The 15,361-nt window shown below is 36.3% G+C and overlaps 1 protein-coding gene across 1 annotated transcript in view; it reads right to left on the reverse strand.

Annotated features, from left to right (window-relative positions):
• The window catches only part of THSD7A (thrombospondin type 1 domain containing 7A), a 191,198-nt gene that overhangs the window by 28,859 nt on the left and 146,978 nt on the right, over positions 1-15,361 (reverse strand). Inside the window, exons 13-15 of the mRNA XM_054273356.1 lie at positions 14,784-14,978; positions 12,157-12,420; positions 900-1,078 (exon numbers count right to left, since the gene is read on the reverse strand). Coding sequence (XP_054129331.1) covers positions 900-1,078; positions 12,157-12,420; positions 14,784-14,978 — 638 coding nt within the window. The remainder of the gene's footprint in view (positions 1-899; positions 1,079-12,156; positions 12,421-14,783; positions 14,979-15,361) is intronic.

The raw sequence follows: 15,361 nt of genomic DNA on the forward strand, positions 1-15,361 counted from the left end.
CGGTCCAAGCCTTCCAGCACTCCCAGGGTGCTCTTGGATCATATTTTACATTTTAGTTTCACTTGAAGAGGATGCAGACTGTATGGTCAGACTGCTCCATACTGCAATTCCAAGTGCAGTTTGTGGGACAGCTGGGAGACTTCAGAATTGCATTTGTGACTGAACTGCACTGCCAGGGCAGGCATACCCAAGAATGTCAAGCTCCAGCTTGAGGAGAACCCACTAAGGGGCACTGGGATGACTGTGTGAGTTTTGTTTTCTGATCTAAGATGGTGAAGGAGTGACACTAAATATCTTGCCAGCTTGAGCAACTGTAACAAGACATTTTACCCCCGTCATATATTGGAAGATTAGAAGTTTAGAAGGGACATTAAAGATCATCTAGTTCCAAGCCCCCTACCATGGGTAGGGACCTTCCACTGGACCAGTTTGCTTAGAGACCCATCCAATCAGGCCTGGAACATTTCCAGGGATGAGGCATTCACCACTTCTCTGCATAACCCTTCCAGGGCCTCATCACCATTTCTTCCTAATGTGTAATATAAATCTACTCTCAGTTTGAAGCCTTGTCCTGTCACTACATGACTCTGTACAAAGTTTCTCTTCATCTTTCTTGGAGAATCCCTTCAGGTAAGAAATCTTTGGACACACAGTTTTCAAAATCTGCATGTAAGCATGTTTTATTGTCTGCAATCTGCAGTTCACAAAATATGCAAAATTCTTGCAGATGAGGAACTAAGATCCTTTACTGCCTGAGGAACTCTAAACTAACACATATTTCTTCTACTTACATCTGCTCCTTATGTTACATTGTTTTTCTACAACAAAAAATACAGATAGAAGGGTAATTTGAAGTTTGGAAAAATCTATATCAATAATGTAAATATAAATTAAATTACCTGGTTGACGTGATCTAGCTTTGGACAGGGTCTTCCACCATTGTAGGGTTTTTCACGCAGCCATTTAGACCGAACCTTTACCCCACTCCCACAGGATTTACTACAGCGAGACCAGTTGGACCACTCACTGAGCTTGCAGTCTGAGGGACAGGGAATAATACAGGCCTCCTCAATATACCCTGGATGAACGGAAAAGAAAGTGAAATCTCTTCAGCATGTCAGTTTGCGACTTCTCCCTGAAGCCCTCGTCTGCTTCATTTAGATTCTCCAAAGTTTGACTTGACAGGACTGTGTGAATAGAGAGATCTCTTCATCATTAGGGATAAATTAAATTCTGCAGAAAATTGACACATATAGTTGGAGACTGTTAGAGTAGCAGCTGAGCATCCACACTGCTCATCATCCCATCTGATTAGGATTCACACTCTCCAGATTTCAGCATTCAAACTTTCTGACAGCTACAGTGTAATTGACACTAACCATCTCTTGGCGGCATCATTCTTACTCTGTAAAATGATACGTGTAATTTTTTAAAAGGAAATAAGGTTTAATTAAAGGATACTCCACAACTGTATCAAGTAATTCAATTGCAGTATTACATCAAAAATCCAACTGAGAAGAAATGCATCTCGCCAGCCTGGAGCAAGGGAACTTAACACCTTGTGACCTTTCTAAGGCTAAAAAGAGAGAGTAGCCTGCCACATTAATGATCTGCCGATTAACAACCATCTGCCCCCAGCATCACACTGAATAATTGCACTGAATGGAAAAGCAGATGTTTGTTTTGGTTAAGTCATTGGTCCAGAGAGGTTGGAAGGGGGTATGACATGGTCTGCAGGGAGTAACATGAGGCCTCAATTCACTGAATAAGTGAAAATGTCTTTCTTTCAAAAGCAACATATGCCATAGCTCTACAATATGTATAATTTATTCCAATATTTAAAGGAGAAGCTATAATCCATCAAATAAAAAGCTGGCCTTAACTGCATGTTTACTACAACTATATCCTGAACTCTCTTCTCCTCTTTCCTGTGTCAGATTTGCAAAGTATTTACCATTAGCAAATATTTACTTTACAAATTAAAAACCTTGGTGGATTTAAACTTGTATTAAAATATTTCATTAAAATATTTAAAAAAAAACAGTTGCAAAATTTTCCATACTTGCTTAAGATCATCCTCAAAAGATTGCCATGGTTCACCAGGCTTCAAATGTTTCAGTGGTTTGTCAGATATATAGAATTTCTTAAATTCGAAGGGGATCAATCTTGTCATCAGAGCTGAATTGTTTTTAACGTATGCTTCTAAATAAAGTTGTTCTGTCTCTTCCAAAAGGAACCAACAAAAACCACTCTCAAGGTTTGTAAAGAATCAAACCACTTCGTTTTCAATTCTATATACCTATTTCTAGTTAATTTGTTGGTTTAGATACAGTTAATTTGTTTTAGATAAAAAAAATTAAATATACAGTAGCATTTACAGTATTTTATGGTCAAATTCAGGTGATGTTTTTATTTTGTATGATTTTACTCTGTTTAGAAGTGTTAAATATTTAAATAAATATAAAGAGCACATCCTGGACTTGAGCACTGTAAAACTACTGCTCACCAAACATGTCTTCCTTAAAATCATGAGAATACTATTACCTTGAATTACAATCATATTTATTAAATAGCTGTTGCTATTTGAGCAACGAGTTCAGTGAAAGTGTATGAAGTGATACTATGTTAGACAAAATAAATTTTTTCACATCCCTGCATATAAGAGATGGTGACATAGATTGCCCTGCAGCAGTAGATGCAAAATTGATTACGCTTCACCTTACCTGACATGTCTGAGTCCTAGAAATCTGATGCACCCTATCTCAGAGCTCCATCCTGCACTGAAGTTTGATTGCATAAATACCAAAGTCTGCACTTGCACCACAAATGAGTTTTCAACAAGTCCTCTCAGGTGCTATACAACACCACGTACTCACACAATCAGGAAGCTACTGAATGAAAATGTAAAATAACCAAATCAAGTTAAAAGAAACAATTCCCTTCAAACAAAAAATGTTTAGTGATATTTCTTGTCTGATAGAACTAAGTGAAAATTTCATTGTTTGATGAAATTTCTTGTGATTCTGAAATGCTGCTTTTACTTACAACATAACTTCTAAATACTGTTTTTCTGGAGAAATCTTTCTACTATATCTCAGTTATGCCATTTACCATTTGTGAAATTTTTATCTCTGGTAATTAAGGACTGAAAAACCCAAATTCAAGTTGCTTTAAATATCCTTAAGCAGGTAACTTGAATTAGTACAAGCTACTTCAGGAAGACTTTATTTTAAGGTCCAAAGACCTCTGAGATTGTCTTAGTAACTCTCAAAGGGATCTTCCCAGTCTTTGCCAAGATCTTCTCTGGGATACCATGGTATTTTGGGATTTGGATAACATTTTACAGCCTACCAAAAGGAGCCTGTGTGGAACATACTAAACTTAAATAATTGACAAACTAGAAATTATTTTGTTTCATTTCTCTTCAATTCATCCACGCAAGGGCAAAAAGTTTAACACATTTAGAATCTTGCAGACAGAAGTTGTATCAAATACATTATACTGTATGCAATTTCCAGGTAACATTTTAATTACCCTGAGCTATATTCCAAGTGAATCCATAAATTATCAAATGAAACCATATCATTAGAGTAACATTTATACTACCCATGAAATATGAACATTGAAGTCAGCCACTAGAACTGCCTTACCATAGAAGGCAAAAAGGGGAAAACAGCATCCTACTACAGATACAGAGTCTTATTAAGAGTTATGGCATGAAAACTGCAACCTGCTGATATGTTAATGCATTTTGTAGAGGATGCAGTGGTCCAGATGACAGTACCCACACACCCTATAATGAAAAACTACTGAATTGCAATCTTATACTGGCTCCTTAATCCTGAAAGCTTCATGGAATGGCTTCTGTTCACCATCCAGCTCTCTCCTGTGCCATCTCCATGATGTTGGGCCTATGATGCTCTCCCCTCCCTCTTTCCTATTTTCTCAGAAAAGCAACAAGACACAAACTCCACATCTAAAAGCTAAACAGCACACAAGAAGAATGGAAAAGACATGTTAAAAAGAGAATAAGAATGGAGTCAATCAATGAAAGCACCAAAAAGGAGCTCTAACAAGGTAGGATCACTTGGAGATTCTGGAAGTGTGGAGCATTTTTGGAGAGCAGAGATAAAAACACTTATTATTTTGTAAGATGCAAGACAAGCATTAAAAACCCCTAACCACTGGTATACTAACACAATTAAGGGGGTCCACAAAGGAATTTCACAGCTTCTCCAAACAGATGGAAAAGAAAATAAATAATTTTTGCCTATATCTAAGAACACAAAGACTAGATTACATATTAGAAAAATGTTCTTCACCCAGAGGGTGTTTGGGCACTAGAACAGGCTCTCCAGGGAAGTGGTCACAGCATGAAGCTTGACAGAGTTCAAGAAGCCTTTGGACAATGCTCTCAGGTACATGGTGTGACTCTTGGGGTGTCCTCTGCAGGGCCAGGAGTTGGACTCTGTGATCCTCGTGGATCCCTGCCAACTCAGGATGCAATTCCATGAAGTTACTTTTCATGGCAAAGAGTCAGAATTCAAAACAAAAGAGAGACTAAGGAGGAATAGAGGAAAGGGTAAGAAAAGACAGCGAGAGGGAAGAGGAAATAAATGGCTCAGAACATAAAGTCAAGGGAATTGTAAGGAGATGCTACATGAAAACAAAGAAAGAGAAGAAAAGAAATAAACATCCTGCCAAAAGTAATATCTTGGTGAAGCACAAACAGAACAAAATGCTCTCAAGAGCTTATGCTGGCATTCTCTGGCCAGAGAGTGAAATGCAATGAAGAATGTTCTCACAAATCAAAATAGAGGACAAAGGGAAGAAATACAAACACTGTGCTCTCTGGTTTGTATTCCATAACTAATTAGTATGCAGAATGAAAATGACCTTGTTATATCAGACATCAAAAAATTTTTGGCATATTCATCCCTTGGCATATATTTCCTCTCAGGGGCCTCAGTATTTTGCTCAACAGACTGTTTGACATTTAGCTATTCTACTGGAGTCCCTTAGAACTGAGGAAGAAGCACACTTCAAATTGCTTACAGAAAGCACTTTAGTCAAGAAAGAAGAGTGAATTAAAAAATAAATTACTTGTTTAAAATTACTTGTTCCACTCCACTTACTACCTATCAAATGGTACTTTTCAGGAAAAGCTTCTCTGGACTTGTTGTCACCTCAGATGACTTTTTTTGTGTATGAAGTCCAAATATCTTTTAGGGTGAATAAGGATGATCTCTGTAAGTTCATAGCAATCCTCCCTCAAATCCAAGAAAGCAGATGTTAAAGAACTTTGAAAAGTTTGCACTTGGTTGTTGTCGTTGTTGCTGTTTTTGTTAAATTTCAGATGGTTTTACTTGTAAAATGTTCACACTGCAAAAATCTTAGCAAATGAAGACCGAATATTGTTATATAGAAAAATATTGAAATGAAGTCAGCAGAAATACTACATTCAAATGAGACTGGTGATGCAGATACATAGTTTCTGACATGAAAAGGATGTGAAGGGGCCATTTTTAAACTTTCAGTATTGTTTTCAGTTTTATCAAATCACCTTTGAAAAGGTGCTGCTTGTGTTAGACCAACCCTGTGTGTGTTAGCATAGAACCTTATTACAGAAGCAAGCCTCCAGTGTGTGGGTGAACATCTCTATGGTGGAATGCCACCCAATTATATCACACAGACTGGTTGGTTAATATAATTGCACCATAAGTCATACCAGAGCTTTGAGGTTCAAAGAAGCAAGAAATTACCAGGGTAATGGCAGGGAGAAGGAAAGAATGAGAGCAGTGAAATGTCTATGAAGAAGAGGTGAGAAGAAGAAGGAGGGACAGTGAAATAGAAACCAAACACTTTAAGGGCTGAAGATATGTTCTCTGGACATCAGCAGTTCACTTTTTGCCTGCTGTTTCTCATCCTGACTGAAGTGTTCCACAGCATCATTTCCTTCTCCTCACAACATCTGAGGGATGTTGGAGAGATGGGACTGTGGTACAGGGTACAGCTCTGAATGGTCCAGAGAGGTGTTGGAAAGACTTGCCTATATCTAAGGCCTGTGCCTGCTCCCAGGGCAGTAGTTTCTCAGTTATTTCAGCTCACATAAGGCTGTGAAATGGGCAGTTGTCTGTTATGAGTGAGAACATGGCTATTCTGTCATTAAAGATTACTGAACCACAATTTAACAAATGGCTTTGAACCACTAAGAGTATGAACTGAACTCATTAGTAAAAGGGAAAAGTTTACTGTCCCGTTGCTAATTGGCTATAAAATCTGGACTCCTAGAGCAAAGTAATTAACAGATGTGATGGATAATTTATAATGGAGGACTTTATTGGACTTCACATTTTCTCTAATGACAAAGCAGGACAAGTAGGTGGATATTAGACCTTTCCCCACAAACTGCATGTGCAATGTGTAGGAGCAGACTGACTACTCCAGTTGAAGGGTACAAACATAAACATCTCACAAAATGTTTACATGAACTCTTTTGTCCCTAGGACTGAAAGAATTATGCTCCTGCTTTCATGAGTAAATGTCATGCTATGTTTCAAAGAAAACACGGTTTATGTTGTTCTCATAGATTTTTTTTCCAGGAAATAAAAAGTTCATGTATCACATCTTCCAGGATAAAGAAATATGCAACTATTTGTATTTCATTTTAATCAGAAGATATGTGTTTCTAGAGAGTGTTCATATTTCTGTTGATCCATGGAAAGATGTATTGAACACAATAAGATTTTTTATTTTTTTTTTTCAGGATTACCCTTCAAAGGCTCAAAATCTGAGAGCAATTATTCATGCTTAACTATCTCCTGCATCAGTAATTCTTCCTCTGGTGAACTAACTGCAGCTTTTTGGATTGATGGATGCTTTAAGACTGATGTCCTGTTGACAAGGCAGATGTGGAAGCACCAGAATTCAGAGGCCTGAGGTAGGACTTCTGGTGCAGGGCAATAGACAACATATTGCAAGAAAACACATGACATAAATATATATAGATTTTAAAAAATAAGAGAAAATATATAGGCTATGAAACAGTAATGTATCTTAATAACAGTTTGAGAATCTAGGCTTACTACCATGCTAGATTAGAATTTCCAAGGGGAAATATATTTACTTTTGAATAAAAATTCAACAGAAAGTCCCAATTAAATTTTAACACTGATTTTTTCTTTTTCTGTATAAATTTGCATTGCTTCAGGTTAGACTACTGAGAGTGAAAAAGCCACATCTAAAAATCCTAATAAAAGTGGATAAAGCAAGCTGTGACAGACATTTTGGACTATATAAACTCTGTTATACCATACAAGATTTTATTTTATTGTACATATAAGCAATTAAATACAAAATTCCTCCGTTCACATTGATACTCCTAGCAGCTGTTGCAAAAGTATTCACTGATATGCAGATATTCCTCTCTAATCCTCCACATAAGCCTTGTAGCCACAGAGGGCTTTGTAGAGTCAGCACAAATCAATGCATCTCATTTAATTAATGCTGAAGGGGGAAATAATCTCACACTAATAAGGCAGCAGACAAACTATCCTGACTGCTTGACTGTGCCTAAGGTCTTAACAGTAAACGGACATGAATTAAGCAGAGTAATACGACCTATATAAAAATGCTGCATCTGTCTGCCATGCTACTCTGTTTGCCTTCAGCAGGCACACACAAACACAACCAACACCCAGCTGATGTGGGTCATGATTCATAATTGATATATGGTGGAGAAAAACTGAATACTGAAGAGCAAATAGTTTGGTTCATAAGCATGGCAGTGGCTTGCTTTTGGTTTTTTTGTCATGAAAATTTAAAGGGACAATTTAAAGGAACAATGAAGAGAATCTCTCTCAATTTTTTTCACAAATACATGGAAACAGATTGTTGGCAGAAATATGTCATTATCCACAGAGTTCTAGTACACAACTCATGGCAGAGATAAAGCTATGAAAAACAACTGTGGCTTTTCTTACAGAGAAAAAAAAACTCTCACATTTGATTAACAAAATAAGTTATTATATTTCTCCAATAAAATTACCTATGTAGAATTGAAAAGCAGGAAGCAGAGAAAGGGCAATTTGTGTGTCTTCCACTAGGGGAAACAGGTAAAGAGCAGTTACCCCTTAGTTACCCCTTTTAGCTGATGCTCCCATACCTGCTGACACCTGGAAGCTCTTAGCTCTTGCCCACACTCTGCAGAACTGGAATGGATGAAAATACCAGTGGCAGAATATTTCAAATGGCTGCTGAATAGTGTAAACTTTCTTACCAATAAATTTAACTCAAATGTGAAACAAAATATTTTTTAAATGAAAGTAAAAATATTTGGCATATATAACACAGAGAAAAAAGAAAGTAAGGAAAAAACAAACTACCTTGTCTCTCTGCAGCTGAAACTTAGGTCTACTTTCAACTGTGTGGGATTTTTTTTTGAAGCACCTGTTAAGCTACAGAAAGCTAAGGACCCTCTGCAGAAGGATTTCTGCCCTCTTCTTCCCAGAGTTCTAACCTAGCAGTACCAATAGAGGTACTTAACTATAATTTGCCTTTCTTTTTCTTTCACAGTCACTCCTGTCTTCTTGAGAAACTTGTTTGCACTTGGTACTTTATAACTGCACCCAAAATTTCAAAAATTATCATGAGAATACTCAGACAGGTATACTAATTTAGGATGGTCCTTGTGTCACATCTGTCCTTTAGCTCCTTGGTGGCTGTGAAACAGTCTTTTAACTCCACTTAAATCTTTTGAACATGAGATGTGCCATGCAGGAAAGAGAGCCCTGAAGTATTTATTCTTCTGGCTCTGTTTACTTTTTCTTTTCTGAATAAATAACCAAACTGTGATGATAAGCAAGCCACATTTTGCAAAACAAACAGCTTAAGAATTTTTTGGCACAGCAGAGCAGGTCTGTTTTCTCATTTCTTCCACTCAAAACAACATGGCTTCCAACACTGACCTGTTCATGGCTTTGTAAATTTACATGGTAATATTTACATAAAACTTTTGAAAGTCTCACTATTTGAGTTTCTTGTGTTATTTGAATATATCACAAAATATATCTCATTATGGATTAATAATATCAGTGTGGGTGCAGTTTGTCCCTCCTGACAGATTTAGAGGTTGTTGTCACAGCTGAAGAAGTTAAATTATCTCCATTTCCCATTTCAGGATGTCACAGTGTGAGAAGACAACAAAAGCTCAAGCTGGATACCAAACAGGAAATATCTTCCCTTAAATGTTGGACTTATTTTCCCTCCTAGTACAAGCTAATTTGCCAAATCATATGCTATAAAAATTTCAGTTACATAATATATTATTTGGAAAAGAAATAAGAGACCCACAGGAACTAAGAGTAGAACAGGTAACATAGAAGAAAAATCTGATGACACTTTAGATCAGCCAAAAATATTAGTGAAAAATCCAGTGAAAAATCAGTTATAAAATTAGTGAAAAATCATTGCTGTAGGGAGATAAAATCCTCTGTTAAAATTTACAAAAAATAACCCAAGCAGACTTGAATTATGTGTCCTGTCAAGTTCTGCTTGAAAAGCCAAATACAGATTGATGGGAAACTACAAGGCACTTCTATTTTCCAGCATGTGGGGTACTATTGTGATACTACAGAAGTCCCTTGTTGATTTGGCATCATGTAACTTTTATGTTTGTTCTTAAAGAAAACAAAACAAACAAAAAACCTCCAAACAACAACAAAAACCCAACCAAAACCAAACCAAACCAAACCAAACCAAAGAGCATCATAAAACCTAGAGAAGATGCTAAACTGATAAACTGTCACACAACAAGAGCATGAGAATAACAAGAAAAGTGTTGTAAATAAGTACTGGGAAAACATAAAATAAGATTTAACTGGCAAAGCAGAAGTTTGTACACGTTGCAAATAATAAAACAAATCATCAGAATGTAATCCATGAACACAAAGTAGTTATTCAGAAAAGGCAGTAAACATATACTGAAATTAGATTGAAAAACCTACATAATTTGCTCTAGCTCCCTTGTATTTTCAAAAATATGATAAATCTGTTAAAAATGCTGAAGGCAAACAATAAATTAGGTAAGCTTTATGTAAACCTATACTATGTGTATGTACAAAACCTATCAATAACAGAGGATCTACTGGAAAGGAAACCATAAATTTAGTGATGTATTCATTAGCATCAGTTTAAAACTTTATCACCAAAATTATGTTAGATTCTTCATTCCCTGTATACATGAAACTCCTGCCAAACAATTTTAGGAAAGTAAAAAGAATACAGGATTAATTCAATGTGAATTCCAAGCTTCATCTGCTCACACATGTCACCATGGACCAAGTTAACGTGTACCCTCCCTCTCAGATGGAACTGATGAGAAAACACTGACAGGTGGGGGGTGGTGTACTGGAATATCAAGAAACCAGACATCATAGTGAACTGATCTAGAAAGAAAGAATTCAAAAGAAAACAACACCTAAAAACAAAGGTTTCAGGCTTCCCAACCTACAATAAATACAGGAATGACAAGCAAACACTTCCATTTTACAAAGTTAAAAGAGACTTCAAGTCTCCTGTGGCAAAAAAAAAAAAAAAAAAAAATAGGAAAGATGGAACTTGAGAAAGAAAGAGCACAACAAAGCATTGCTATACTGTGTTTTTGGAAGGATGCCTGTGAGTGTTAATAGCATATAAACTGTAGCCCTGGCTGTAGCAGGAATAACAGTAACACATTGTTAGCAGCTTTTCCACTGGATTATTATACATTGTGGCCACTGTGAATGTAGGCCACATTCCCTGATAAAATCTATTGGATCAGAAATTACCACCATGAAGAGAGAATTCTATCAGGGTAAACAATGATGGTTTAGAATATACTTTTTTAATACGTTTTTCTTCCTCTTCTATTTGTTTGACTCTTGCAATGGAATTGCACCTCAAAATGCACTGCCAGGGCTTGAAAGCAGCTACATCCACACTTCTTCTACACAAAAAGCTGTTCCTAGCAGCAGCATGTTACTTACCACATACAACAACATGCTCTTGGACAGTTTCTTTCCTTTCTTTTGACACAAAAGCTGGCAGTGTCCATTCTTCAAGTCACAAAAAACTGATTGGCAGTGGGCCATCACTTCTCCTACTCTCCTATATACTGAAGTGCTTTTACAATTTTCCACTTTTTGAAGGTCACTCTGAACTTGATGGTGAAAAAGTGATTAATTTCTAACATAGTATATGCTAACACCTTGGCTTGATACATTGAATTTCTAGTTTGTCATATCTCTAAACTAGAATTAATAGTGCAAATTAAAACTGCCTTATTTAATTCAATCTCTTTAATTTTCTATTTTAAATATATCCAAGTAAATAAATGAAATATCTGTTATCTTAATTTAACAGTAGAAAGTAGAAGCCTTCTGTGAATTAAACTTAAATTGACCTTTTAACAGCACTAACACCCAGCTTTTCATACCAATTGCTCAGATACAAATTTTCACTGCAAACAGGAAAAAAATGAAGACAAAAACTCCACTGATGTCAATTAGGACATTTCTGGCTCACTGAAAACCAGAAACAGCCAGTTTTGATCCTAATGCTGCAGATGCATCCCCTTTAGGAAGGAACACTGTTCCTTCCTGGAGCAATGTAAATACAAAGAATATAAAGTGTTTAACTATCCTAGTTTTACACATGACAGACTTACACAGCAAAAAAGTGCTGTGTGCTGTTGAACTCAGGTCCTGTTAGTTAAGGTGCTGAAGAGCAAATGATAGAGATAAGGTTATTTAAGGTTTAAAGCTATCTAGAGAATCAGTGGGAAATATTTCAGCCTTTCCAAAATAGTCCTGTGTTTGTTTAATTTTTTTTATTTGCTCCTTCTAAATGGCTTTTTTCTCAAATTTCTCGCTACAGTTATCAGGAATAATAACAAGAATTTAATTTTTTTTCAATTAAAATACCTAGTTAGTAGTTTACCATGACTTTACTTAATTTTACTATTTTAAAAGTCAGCAAAAACATGCTAGGTTTGAAGGTATCTTGGGATAAAAGGCAGCCTAACAAATAAATATTAACCTGCTAATTCTACTTATACATATATTATGTTAAACTTAAAGGTCATAAGTAAACAGATGAAAGAAAATAAGTTTGCAATACCGTGACTGTTGCATCGCGATGTTTCCACAAGTCGATTGTTTTGGTCATAGCATGCCATGGCCTGGTAACGATAGCCTTGTCCACATTCCTTAACATCTCCTTGGACCTTCATTCCCAGCAGCACTTCGGTCTTACCCTCTGGTAAAATACAGTCTGACCAATTTCCCACAGGCTGAGCGCTGTACTTGTCACACGGGCAAAACTGATTCTCAATCAGAGGATACAGCTGAGAATTTCTACATTTGTCCTTCTTCTTACTTTTTCCTAGAAAGAAGAAATAGTTATTAGCAAGTTTGTATCAGTTTACAGCTTATCTCCCAAAAATTTAATTTAGGCTTCTGTAACAAGTGCTTGCAACTACATACATACATACACCTAATACCTGTTACATTAATCTTGATTAAATTAGGTTATTGAATTGAATTTCTAAAGTAGTGGATACCTACAATTTGCATAAAGGCAATTTCTTTTTTAAAAAGAAGATGTAATTTATATTTAATTTGGATAAAAAATGTTTCAGGAGTGAAGTTCAAAAATGTTAGCAATTAAAAAAATACACTCTTTTCCTGCCAGTTCATCAGCAGTGTGCAGTCCAATGACAAGATTTCTATAGGGATCAAGTTTTTTCAAGCTGAAGGAAGAAGTCAAGAAGGGAGTAACATGCATCTTTGCTACACTAGTACCTTCTTTCAAAATATCAGAATTCTTTAATCACCTGTTATCACACATTTGTTCATAATTATCATTCTTCCCCTCTAACAGAATGAGCTTCTTCTCTGAATTTCTTTCCATTCAGTATGTTCTTGCTTTCTTTCCTGAATTGGAGCATAGCCATCCACTCAATTTCCCATTTCCATGAAATATATTTAAATCTTCTCTTTGGTAAAGTTTGCTTAGTTTTCCTTTCCATACCAGTTTATATAAATTATTGTAGTAATCTTTGCAAAAGTAGTGGTTCTTACTAAGTAATATCTAAGTAGCTGTTACTCAGATATTACTGTAAATGTAATATTCTGTAGCATTTTCCTCCCTATTCAAAACAAGGCACTGGACATTGATTGCAGCAGTCTCAGTTCTTGTATTTGCTATTGTCTTCATTTAGAACAGTAGAATAGCAAATGGATACCTGGAGAAAAGTTTCTCATTCTTTTGACAACACTAAATGTATGCTTCTCCTCTGGAAGTATTTACCAGGAATAATTATGAATTTATTCCAAGTCTGGGTAACACATTGCCACAGAGAACACACCATAGCACACATCACAGAGTTGGCAAGTTTGAAGGGGTAACTTAAATGAGGACAGGAAGTATCACAAAGTGTTAATATTGTAGTAGGAAAAATGTGTACTTTCTTGCTCTGTTTTTAAAATAAGGAAAAACACTGTTAGTCAGTTTTGCTCATTTTTTTCCTTATGGAAGCAAACCTGACATAAAGCTTACTGGAATTATTAGACAGTCACAGTGAGGGTTCTGGAAGATCATGAATTATTCATTTTCCACTGGTCTTCTGATTTACAGGGGGATGGAGACAGGGATAGGGTTTGGATCCTATCACATTCTTTCTGAGCCTGCTAATGGGCACCCCCCTTAGCTAGCTTTCCTGCACCACAGACAATACAGACTAATTGGCAAAGAGTGCTGTGACAGAGGCCAAGCATCACTCTTGAGGTTTCAATTATAATTTAGAACCAGGGCATTTTTTTTTCACTTCATGCAGAAGAAAAAATAATTTAAAAAAACACCAAAACCAACAAATAATAGATTGAAAAGAAGTTAAAGGAAAAATGTCTGAAAGTGGAACAGTGTCCAGACTAGGACAAGTCTGTGGCAAGGGCATCACTGATAAATCTTTTTATTCTGCTAAATAAAACTTAAAGAGCCTTCTTGGGAGACAAAAAAAGAGCATTATTACTTATCTCAAGAAATAGGCAAAAAACGAGCCATTGCCTTATGTGGTCTGTGGTGCTGTATGCAGACGATGAAAAATGGTGAAAGAAAGAACTGGGAAACATTCAGCCAGAGAAAGGACTGGCTTAATCATAAGGACTGGCTTAATCTGACATTCAAGACTGCAGCTAAGTTCAAAAGAGGTAAGCCAAAGCTTAAGGCTGAAAATGGTGGTTTATAACAAAATGCTGAAACACAATCAGCTGCCGTAGTAGTTCTAAATGCACCAAAGAACACCATGAGAGAAGGAAGCCTGCTTTAGCTGAGACCAGGTGTGGGAAGAGGAAGGCAAGCGTGTTAACATCTGATCCTGTTAAAGTGAGATGATGGCTGACTTTTCTGACAAAAAGAACCCACAAAGAAAAGAAAAAAACCAACATAAAAAACCTCAACATAACAAAAAAAACCCCTACAATGTGCACTATATTTAGGGGGAAAAAGTATTCTTCTATGCTCTCCCATCTTCTCTCTAGCCACTTACCCATATCAAGAGCCTCTGACATATGGCACGAGTTTCTACTCCTGGGTATTGTTCCACCAGCAGCATACAGAGTATGACACTGGATCTGCTTTCTGCCACTGTAACACTTGTCAAAAGGGAACCTCTGAAGTCCTCAGGTTTTAAACAAAACATTATCAATAATAAATAAAAGCAGCATTATTTTGCTTGATACTCTTACCAACAAGAGTGCGTTTCCTTGTCCTGACTCCTCCACAGTCCCCATTACAGGGAGAAAATTTTGACCAGTTCGTAAACTGACAGTCGTCTTGGCAGGGAATCTGGCACATCTGTGTCAAGGGTGGTAATGGGCCAGAGTACTTAAGGCACTCGCTGATGTCAGCTTGTCCTCCATCTTGTCTGCGACAAGTAATTGCTGGAAGCAAAAAGAGATGGAACTTATTTCATTTTTTTTTTAATGAATGTCTCTATTCAGTTAAGTGTACAACATTCTATCAGAAAATCACACTGAAAGCCCAGAATATCTATATGACAGCTTAATATTTGCTGCCAGTTTTACCTTGAATTGAATACATTTTTAACTTCTCATTTCAGATTTTGTTTAAAATAATTTATCAGGACTTACCAGGCAAAAAAATTACAGACAACTGTAAATATTATAAAGGTTGCACCATATTATCCACACCTGTCCAATTTACATTTAATTTCTCCTGATATCACTGAAACAATGTACATCTCAGACAGACATTAAAAAACTTGCAATAGCATCTTAAGTAACTTAATTGTATCAGTTATAAA

The sequence above is a fragment of the Melozone crissalis genome, unplaced genomic scaffold, assembly GCF_028551555.1.
Source record: "Melozone crissalis strain CALT ecotype California unplaced genomic scaffold, PUWL_Pcris_2 ptg000016l_1, whole genome shotgun sequence".
NCBI classification, from domain to species: domain Eukaryota; kingdom Metazoa; phylum Chordata; class Aves; order Passeriformes; family Passerellidae; genus Melozone; species Melozone crissalis.